The 10,578-nt window shown below is 44.0% G+C and overlaps 1 protein-coding gene and 1 non-coding gene across 2 annotated transcripts; both read left to right on the plus strand.

The window, feature by feature from the left end:
• The first annotated feature begins 1,577 nt into the window (after nucleotides 1-1,577).
• Nucleotides 1,578-7,066, plus strand: LOC123452554 (diacylglycerol kinase 1-like). The gene is made up of 8 exons (XM_045129218.1): nucleotides 1,578-1,814; nucleotides 2,639-3,771; nucleotides 4,161-4,527; nucleotides 4,614-4,690; nucleotides 5,664-5,783; nucleotides 6,130-6,294; nucleotides 6,380-6,517; nucleotides 6,595-7,066. Exons 2-8 carry the CDS (start codon nucleotides 2,641-2,643, stop codon nucleotides 6,742-6,744), a joined length of 2,148 nt encoding a protein of 715 aa, XP_044985153.1. The 5' UTR covers nucleotides 1,578-1,814; nucleotides 2,639-2,640; the 3' UTR covers nucleotides 6,745-7,066.
• A 143-nt stretch (nucleotides 7,067-7,209) lies between these two features.
• Nucleotides 7,210-7,282, plus strand: TRNAK-CUU. The gene has a single exon. It is a non-coding gene; the product is annotated as a tRNA-Lys (tRNA).
• Nucleotides 7,283-10,578: the final 3,296 nt, after the last annotated feature.

Here is a 10,578-nt window from a genome sequence, read left to right on the forward strand (position 1 = left end):
GCGAAGAAACATCTCCATCATCTGAATCATATTGGCTTGCATCTTCAGCAAACAACAAACCTTCTGAATCTTCGACATAGCTTCCTTCACCTTCAGTTACATTTTCCTGCAACACAATTATTGTGCAACAGTCACATCATACTTCAAAAATCACATATGATAGTTGGAACAAAATCAAAAATCAATAGTAACTGAAATTGGGAGCAGAGGGGCAAATAAACAGGCAATTTTTTCAGGTTATGTTTTGTGAAACTAGACAATTGTTTCAGAAGCCATAGAGGCTCATTTTTGCTCTGTTTTTTGAGAGGAACAGGTTCATTGTTCTGTTATTCCAACTAATTTCAGAAACTAGGCAGTTGTTTCTGCAACTAAGTTTAGAAACATGCTCATTCTTTCACTAGAAAAAAAATTCAGGAACAGGTTCAGAAACTAAGCAAGTTCAGAAACTAGGCAGGTTCAGGAACATGTTCAGAAACTAGGCAGGTTCGGGAACAGGTTCAGAAACACACAGGTGTTCGTTCTTTCACTTTGGATCAGAGCTACAGTTTCAGAAACTGGATGTCTCACCGAATTTTGTTGACGGGATCTGCTCGATGTGGGTTCAGGAAACACCACCGAAGGATTTGTGAACCAACTTGAAGATCCAGCTCGCGACGGAAGCTCTCCGAAGGCGCTTGGAGCTGAGAAAGATGGTCGTGCTCGGTCAGCTAGGTTGGCGTCCGATCCGACCATCTAGCGCGCGATGTGGTGCGCCATGGAGTTCAGGCAGGTTACGGGCGGCGTAGGTTTGTCGGGGCCTTGCGGGGCAGCGCCGCGGTGGTTGGAGCAGTTGCTACCGGGGCGGCGCCGCGGTGGTTGGAGGCGGTGGCTACCGGGGCGGCGCCGCGGTGGCTGGAGGCGGTGGCTGCGGGCGGCGCCGCGGTGGCTGGAGGCGGTGGCTGCGGGCGGCGCCGCGGTGGCTGGAGGCGGTGGCTGCGGGCGGCGCCGCGGTGGCTGCGTGGCGCACAGTCTGTCGGAACCGCAGCAGCCTGTTAGTTTCTGAAACTGAGCAGCAGTTTCAGGTTCTATGATGTCGGAAGATATCGGATCGGACGGACGACATCGCTTACATCGAACGGCTATAACGGTGGTGGATATTTCTTACGTATCCGCCGGTGGACGCGTAGCGTTGCCCTTTAAAAAGACACGCATCGGTTTCATAAAGTCGAAACATATCATGCTGCGCAACCGGTTTGCCCCGAAACTGTAAGCGCCAGCCACCACCGACATCTCGCCGGGGTGCGCGTAGCACGCACCAACAGCAGCGAAAGCTTTCGCTTACTCACGAAGCTTCTCGGCCAGGGGACTGCATGTGGGCCGAACAAACCGCCCATACCAGACCGCTAAACTAATCAGCCAATGAATCACACTCCCGAGGCAAAGCTCGCCCCGAGACCACCCGATCCCGCCCGTCCGTCGCTCCACCAACGGCGCAGATCGCGCGGGCGGACGTGGCCCGCGACGCCCGAACGCCACAAAGCGTCGTGATCAACTCACTAATACTACGCATTAAATATCCCTTCTCAACCTTTTTTTCCGACCCGTGTTATGACAGGCTCCGCGGCTTTTGGCCCCTTTCCGCAGCATCAAACCGGAGGGGAAAGGAAGGAGGGAGCGGGAGGAGGAGCAGCAGGAGGACGAGATGTTGGAATCGGAATCGCGGAGGCGCGCCGGCGCAATGTGAGCGTGGAGGAGGGGCTTGGGGAAGAAGAAGGAGCCGCGATCCCGGCCTGACGCTCCCCCACCGACGAGCCGCCCGTCCGCGGCCCCGCGAGGTATCTCCCCTCCCTGTTACGGGTTTCCCCCCAATTGGTACGAGAAGCAACATTTCGGAGGTTCGTGGCGACGGGGCGGTCGGGGGCTTAGGGTTCCGGCGAGGGCTGCCTGCCTGAGGTGGCGTTGCTCGTTTCTAGGTCCGTCGGGGCTCGGTTGTTCTGTGCCTTGTTTCTAGGGCCATCGGGGAGGGAGGATGGACTTCTAGGGTGTGGTGTGGGGCGCTGGTTCGTGCGTGGTGGATTGGGCGAGTTATTAGAAGTGGGCGGGGCAGGATCCTGGGCCTACCTGTGTGCTGTGTGTCGTTTTGGTCAAGGGTTCCCGGGAACAGATTCTTCCAACTTGTCGGAAAGCACAACAATCCGCGGAAATTGGACACATTTCCAAGTAACCAAACCACCATGGTTCTCTGTGAGTTTTTATTTCAAAACATAAGCAATGGTTTTTGGCATTTCCACTGGACCACGATACCAAATATCGTGGTCCATACTCTCGTATTTTTATTTCAAAACATAAGCAATGGTTTTTGGCATTTCCACTGGACCACGATACCAAATATCGTGGTCCATACTCTCGTTGTATCTCTTGCAGTATAGAGAAATGACACTGGCAGTGACAATAACAAGTGTAGTCATGGCCCGCACATGATAATTGAGCGGTATATTTATTTGTTACATAGATACTACTGACTTTTGCATTGGTATGGACTAGTTATCTTTTGTACATCGCTAGAGGTCAACCAAGAAACTTGGTGATAGCACCATACAGCCACCAGTTTCCATTGGAATACATGTATACAATTAACTGCCATGCTACTACATCGCAGGAATGTACACGATGGAGCGTCCTAGCTGGAGTGACATCTCGGCATACCTGTCAGAGTATTGGTCCGTCATAGTTGCTACTGTCATCTTTGCAGTGGTAGGTGGCGTGACAATTTATTATACCATCAATCAGTTGAACAAAAACATCAGCTTGAGCTTGATGAAAGCTATCAGAGCTAGGGCGAAGAAGTACAAGAAACTGAAAGACAAGGTCCCTGCTGCTTCCCACATTTGGAGGAAAGAGCTTGGCTCTCGCAGTAAAGGTCTGAAATGCTGTGTGTGCTTGAAATCTGTTTCACCGCCACAGTATTTGGGGGGGACTATTCATCAGTGTGATATTTGTGGTGCCACTGCACATCCTAGTTGCTCAGGGAATGCACACAAAGATTGCAAATGTGTTTCTATGGTTGGCCTTGACCATGTCATTCACCAGTGGGCTGTCCAGTGGATTGACACAGCAGATCGCTCTGAAGAAGACTCATTTTGTTGCTACTGTGATGAATCTTGCAGTGGAGCTTTTCTCGCAGGGTCTCCAATTTGGTACTGTATGTGGTGTCAACGGATAGTGCATGTTGATTGCCACAACAACTTAGCCAAGGAAACTGGTGATGTCTGTGACTTAGGCCCATTGAAACGGCTGATACTATCACCTCTGTGTGTCAAGGAGTTTCACAGGACAGGTGCAACAGGACTATTCAGTTCTATCACAAGTGGGGCTAATGAATTGGCTTCCACTGTGCGGGAGACGATTAGGATTCGTAGCAAAAGGTACAAAAAGAACATTAGTTCTGCTCAGCCAGAGAGCTCTGGGACTACTGAGCCACAATCTGATACTGACGGAGACTCAGAAGGATCAAACACCCCTGCTAAGAGAGATAACCATGTCAATGGTAAACTTCATGAAGTGAATCACAGCATTGAATCAGAGAAAGATAAACAGTTGATAGCAGATAATGCTACTAGCAGGCCAAATGGCCAACATGAGGTTTCCCATGCCCAGAATAATCAAAAATATGAAATTGTGGATGTGCCTTCTGATTCTAGGCCATTGCTAGTTTTCGTTAACAAGAGAAGTGGTGCCCAGAGTGGCGATTCACTGAGACAGCGCCTGCAGATCCTTCTTAATCCTTTACAGGTTGGTGTAGCAAGTAGTCGTTGCCTTTAATCTTTTACCAGCTTTAAAGAATGTGGTACTCTTTCTTCATTTGCTCATATCCATGCTGCTTATTTGATTTTTTTCTAGCATACTGTATATAAAATTTCATTCGCATAACTTATGTATAGTATTTTTTAAGGGCGTAAGCTCTGTGCCATAGCATGAATAATCCCGTCCCAGCTTATTTTGTTCAAATTTTAATGCTATGCTGTTATGATTTCTAGTGCATGATTGCAAATTCCTATGTAGGATTCAGTTAATACTCCATCTTGCAATTCTTAATCATTTCAATCTTCTGGATTTGGCCCACTTATTTGTAATAAAACTAGAGTTCACATGTGGGGTGCTAAGTGCTAATTCTTCCTTAGGTGTTTGAGTTGGGCAAGCATCAAGGACCAGAAGTTGGTTTAGCTTTGTTTCAGAAGGTACCTCACTTCAAAATTCTTGTTTGTGGTGGTGATGGCACAGCTGGTTGGGTTTTGGATGCCATTGAGAAACAAAAGTTTGAAGCGCCGCCTCCTGTGGCCATCCTTCCAGCTGGTACTGGCAATGATCTTGCTAGGGTTTTGTCTTGGGGTGGTGGTCTTGGTGTTGTTGAAAAACGGGGAGGTTTATTCTCAGTTCTGAAAGATGTCGAGCATGCGGCAGTTACTGTTCTAGACAGATGGAAGATCACTATAAAGGACAACCAAGGGAAACTCATGTCTTCACCAAAATTTATGAACAACTACTTTGGTATGTTCATCCATCTTCTCAGAATGCATCCCTGTATAGTTCTTGCATTATAGATATCTTAGTACTTAATAGTGATACTTCTTCAGGGGTTGGCTGTGATGCAAAGGTTGCTTTAGATATCCACAACCTGAGGGAGGAAAACCCTGAACGGTTTTATAGCCAGGTAACCCTTTCTTGCTCCCCACGCTCTGTGCACAACTGCTCGTGTTGGAAGGCATTTTTCCTTTAATGCTGCAAGTAAACTTGTTGGTGTTCTTGCTTGGTTGCACAGTTGTGCAGAATCAGACTTGTTTAATGTTACGCCATGATACATTTTCATTTTCCCCTTCAAAAAGTAATCAACTGGCTAGTTGTGTGCAGCGCTTCCTCTTGTAACGGTACTGATGGTATAGAAAACTACATTGATTCTCTCTTACATGGTGAATGTACATGATTTAGACTTTTGAATTTCTTTAACCCTATATTTTCTATGTTTCTCTAAAATCTCAAGATGATATATTTGTCAATTTATCACAATGTCTTAGATCGTTAAAATTTAGTCCGTCCAGCTGCTAATGGTAGCATACAAATTGTTAGTGTCATGTTCTAGCCTGAAAAGAAATAATTACTTTTGACATGGCACTGAAGGTTTGGTTGAGCCAACATGGCTTTGCTACTCGTTTGGTGATCTTAGGCAATGTATTGGCATTTGGCATGCGGCATCTGGTCCTGTTAGAAGTGTTAAGACAAGTGTTCAAGCTAGCAGATTTGTTAATTATTGATGCACTATCGTGTGGGTGTGGCAGCTAGATCTTAAAGGAAATGCTTAATGTAGTGGTTCAGTTTAAATTTGTTGAATGGAAGTAGTTGATGAATGAGTCCTGTAATTTAGAATTTTCCTTTTCTACTTTCTTGCGTATTTTGTGGAAATTTGCACATTCTGGACAGTTTATTTTCCTTTATCCTTAATCAATTGCTCACTCGTAATGTTTCTTGCTATGACTGGTCCTCAAATAGTCATTCTATTTCCACATTCCGTGCTTACAACTTGATACCTGTTTACGTCGTTCTGTATATATAGCCCTATTCTGCATAGTTCTGTATATACAGCTGCATATCTGTTTATGTCACAGTAACATGATTTAGTTTCTCTGCAGTTCATGAATAAAGTGCTTTATGCAAAAGAAGGTGCAAAGAATATCATGGATAACATGTTCTATTATTTTCCATGGGAAGTCAAGCTCGAGATAGATGGATCCAACATTGAAATTCCTCAGGTAAAAGTGGATCGCATTTTCTTACCCTTTTCTCTTGTACGTGTCCTATTGAGCACACAATCTTGCACTGGCATATCTGCAAGACATGATAAATCAAAACACCAAGTGAATGCAACAGTGATGAATGTGATCCCTTAAGATGGTTATTGCTGTCTGATTGTTCATGTTCTTAAAATTAATTTAGCATAAGCATATCTGGTATTTTGGTATCCCCTTTGGATGTAATGTAGAACCATGTCGTGTTTAGACAATGCCCACTACGTGGAAAGTGTGGTTAGCTATCCCAAAATCGAAAGAAAAAGATTTAGACTACATGCTGTTCCTTATCACATTTCTCCTGTTGCAGGACGCCGAAGGTATCCTTGTGGCCAACATCCGGAGCTACATGGGAGGGGTTGACCTGTGGAAGAATGAGGATAGTGTCTCGGACACTTTCCAACCTCAATCCATGCATGACAAGACGCTGGAAGTAGTTAGCTTCACAGGAATGCTGCATCTTGGAAGGCTGCAGGTTCTTATAGACTCCAGTTTTTTTTTTTTTTTGGTAATATATATATTCAGTGTGGAGTGTGTATTGATATGATAATCTTCTGTAGGTAGGGCTTTCTCGTGCGCAAAGGTTGGCTCAAGGGCGTCATATAAAGATTGAGATCACTACTACGATGCCCATCCAAGTCGATGGAGAACCATGGTCTCAAGAGCCATGCACCATAGAAGTTTCTCATCACGCCCAGGTTTGGTCTCCCTCCTCTGCACACGTTTAACGGTGCTTTCTCTCTCCCGGGCTTACACATATGTTTCTTTTCTGAAGGCCTTCATGCTGAAGAGAGTCTCCGAAGAGCCTATAAGCCACGCCGCATCCATAATGGCCGACATCCTGGAGAACGCCGAGAACAGCGGTACAATCTCAGCCTCGCAGAAGAGTGCTCTGCTTCAGGAGATAGCGTCTAGGCTTTTGTAGCAGTCTGTGCGACACGGTCTTGTAGCTCTTTAGTTGGCCCTATAGCATTTGACCATGTCTGGCCCCTTTTGTACATACAGCCATGGCTTCCTTCCTTCTTGGATCGAGCTTGTGTATAATTTCTGTAAAATTTTGTAGGGCTTTGAGTTTGAGATGAGCACTACCAGAAACTATTGTGGTTACTGGTTAGCCTAGTTCTTGGTGATTCTCAGTCGCTTGTTTGGCTTGTTAGGTTACTGTACTGATTCGATGTGATGTGATGTGCACAGTGCTACTATGACCTGAGTACTTGCACAATTTCTTTATGGGGGTTCTTTGTTGACTTGATCCTGCTTTTGTAAATTGATGACAAGAATCACGAATGAATCAAAAGGAAAATGTGAATTGTACTATATTTGTCGTTTGATTGGAAGTTACCAACTGTTTCCAGAAGAAATAAACGACACTTCTGAATCAGGCAAAAATGCCCGTCTACCTCAGTTGGTAGAGCGCAAGGCTCTTAACATTGTGGTCGTGGGTTCGAGCCCCACGGTGGGCGAGCAGATGCTTTTTTTTCTACACAGAGCCACCACTCTTGTTTTTTTTAATGATACTTGTTTCGAGCCCCACGGTTGGCGACCAGATGCTTTTTTTTTCTACACAGAGCCATCACTCTTTTTTTTTAATGATACTTCTTCCTTTCTAAATATAAGTCAAAAAAGCCAAACGATGTCCATGTTTGATCAACATTATAGCATAATATACAAATATTTATAATACCAAATATATATATAATATAAAATACATTTCAGAGCGAATCTAGTGCTAATGATTTCGTATTCTAGATATTTGATATTTTTGTCTATAAACTTGGTCAAAGTTTAAGAAAGTTTGACTTAAAAAAACACATCTTATAAGAAACGGAGGAAGTACAAGACCAAATCCGCTCTGCCACTTTTTTCTACACAAAGCCAACACTCTTGATTTTTTTAATGATACTTCTACCTTTGTAAATATAAGTCAAAAAAGCCAAACCATGTCCATGTTTGATCAACATTAAACAAAATATATAAATATTTACAATACCATATATATATAATATAAAAATACATAATCTAGTGTTGCTGATTTTCTATTCTAGATATTTGATAATTTTGTCTATAAACTTGGTCAAAGTTTAGGAAGTTTGACTTAAAAAAATACACCTTATATCCACGAACGGAGGAAGTACAAGACCAAGTCCGCACCACTTAGCTAACTTTATTTTTTTCTATGGACAAATTAATGAGGAGGAGGGTTATGATAGGTTTGGCGAGCCAACGTCAAAACCCAGCCAATCTTTTGAAGATAAGACCCAGAAGATTTTTGTTGGGGCGCAAAGCTCTACGTCGACGACGCTAGCGGCCACCCCAGCTCCTCCCGCTGGCCGGGATGGATGCGGGCATACCTTGACTTTCGAATGTTCCCGACCGCGTGTAAAATGGACGCCTATAGCCAATTTCCACCGCTGCCCGAGCCCTCTGCCGCATTTGTTGGTCGTGGGTTCGAGACCCACGGTGGGCGACCATATGCCTTCTTTTTCTAGACAAAGCCAACACTCTTGATTTTTTAATGATAATCCTCCCTTTCTAAATATAAGTCAAAAAAGCCAAATGATGTCATTTGATCAACATTATAGCAAAAATATAAATATTTACAATACCAAATATATATAATATAAAAATACATTTCAAGACGAATCTAGTGCTGGTGATTTTATATTCTGAATGTTTGATTTTTTTGTTTATAAACTTAGTCAAAGTTTAAGAAGTTTGACTTATAAAAATACACCTTATATCCAAGAACGAACGAAGTACAAGACCAAATCTGCTCCGCCACTTAGTTAACTTTATTTTTTTCTAAGGACAAATCATGCAGGAGAAGGGTTGTGATAGGCTTGGCGAGCCAACGTCAAAACCCAGCCACTCTTTTGAAGATGAAACCCAAAAAATTTACGTTGGCGCGCAAAGCTCGACGCCGGCGACATTAACGACCAACCCAGCTCCTCCCACTGGTCGGGATGGATGCGGGCATGCCTTGGCTTTCGAACGTTCCCGACCACGCGTAAAATGGAAGCGTGTAGCCAATTTCCGTAGCCGCCCGAGCCCTCCGTCGCATTTGTTGGTCACTCGCGGTGAGCCGTCGACCGCTGCCGATGTGGCCAGGCCGAGACCACCCTCACTGACGCTGGCCAGTGGGCCTTGGGGCCCCAGTTGACTGACCCCCGGTCAACTACTAACTGGGCGCCCCAGTCACTACAATGTGGGGCCATTCCCCCTCTAGGCCACTGACACGTGGGCCGAGGGCCATTAGCCCCTAATTAATCTGTTAAATTACATTACATTAATTAATTTGAGTTAATAGGTCACTTACATGTGGGCCGTGATAGATAATTAGTTGGTTAGATTAAAATAAAACCCACGTTAAAGCCCAATGCTATGACAGGTGGGGCTGAGCTGTCACGTTTGACCTTGGACAGCTGGGTTGTCTACTCACATCACCTAGATGTCATGTTGATGCAATAAGTTACTTTTTGAATTAAAATAAATATGTATTAATTTTAAAATATTACTAAAACTTTGAAAATTAATATAAAATAATATGTAAGTCACATGAAAATAATTTATATATGAAAGTTGCTCAGAAAAATCCCACGAATCCGAATACGCTGTCCATTCATGTGTCACATGCTCCTAGCATGATGAACATAAACATTTTGGCGTCAGGATCACCTATCCGGTAGTAGCCAGAGACCTAGGAAAGATCGTCACATATTTTCCCGTTCCGTCCATGACGTGTAGTACTCCGTTAGCTCATCCGTATCACTGCATCTTGCCATGTTATGCATCGTGATGCACCTTCTTGCTTTTATTTATTGTTTCTTTCTCCCTTCTCTTCGATAGACACCGAAGGTGACGCTGCTGTCGGGTACGACTACCTCCCGACGACCAGCCTTTTGCAGCAGAGCAACAAGGCAAGCAAACACCCCTTGATCATCCCTATATCGCCCATTCTATCTTCCTCATGCTTGCATTAGATTTTGCTATTGTTTTAGATAGCTTATGTTCTGGTGCATAGCCTGCTTTTGTTAAATTTCTATTGAACCCTATGACATATCAAGGAAGTAATAGGATTGGCTCAAGCTTCAAGCAAGAAGACTCTTCATTTTATACTTTGTGAGAAATCATTTTGAGTCCATAGGAAAGCCAATACTATTAAAAGGGGATGAGGTGTTATGATGAATTGGTTGCTCAAGTGATTAGAGGTAGCCACCAAAAATACTCAGCCATTCTCCCACAAAATATTTGTGTCCAAACACATATCAGCAAAATCGGTGCCACCAACAATTTCCACTCGGCCCTACTAATTTTACACTTGACAGAACCTATGCCAAACCCTACCATCTCGGTACCACCAACATTCCTATTGGTTCCACAGAGATTCAGTAACCAACTTTCGGTTGAGAAGATTTCAAGGATCGGAATTTCCAAGTTTAAAATCGGTCTTACCGAGATTTGCAAACTAGTCTAGGTCATCTTATCGGTACCACCGAGATTCCTATATCGGTCTCACCGAGAATTCAAAAGTTGCCACATTTAGTGCAACTCGGTACCTCTGAGATTGATTTCGGTGTCACCAAGTTGGACAATAATGTTGTAACTGTTGTATTTTGGGGGATGCCTATATATACCCCTTCACCTACCTCTCATTCGTAGAGGTAGCACTGAGAACACACTTACACTTGTCAGATCCATTTTTCTAAGAGCAATGTACTCATGTGTTGAGATCAAGAGATTCCATTACAACCATTTGAAC

Source organism: Hordeum vulgare, chromosome 5H (assembly GCF_904849725.1).
Source record: "Hordeum vulgare subsp. vulgare chromosome 5H, MorexV3_pseudomolecules_assembly, whole genome shotgun sequence".
Classification (NCBI taxonomy): Eukaryota; Viridiplantae; Streptophyta; class Magnoliopsida; order Poales; family Poaceae; genus Hordeum; species Hordeum vulgare.

Bases quoted from the DNA above. Each gene is read 5' to 3' on its own strand.
- LOC123452554 (XM_045129218.1), top strand. From the start codon at position 2,641: ATGTACACGATGGAGCGTCCTAGCTGGAGTGACATCTCGGCATACCTG. The intron at 3,772-4,160 runs GTTGGTGTAGCA...ATTCTTCCTTAG, and splicing joins TCCTTCTTAATCCTTTACAG to GTGTTTGAGTTGGGCAAGCA. The intron at 4,691-5,663 runs GTAACCCTTTCT...GTTTCTCTGCAG, and splicing joins CTGAACGGTTTTATAGCCAG to TTCATGAATAAAGTGCTTTA.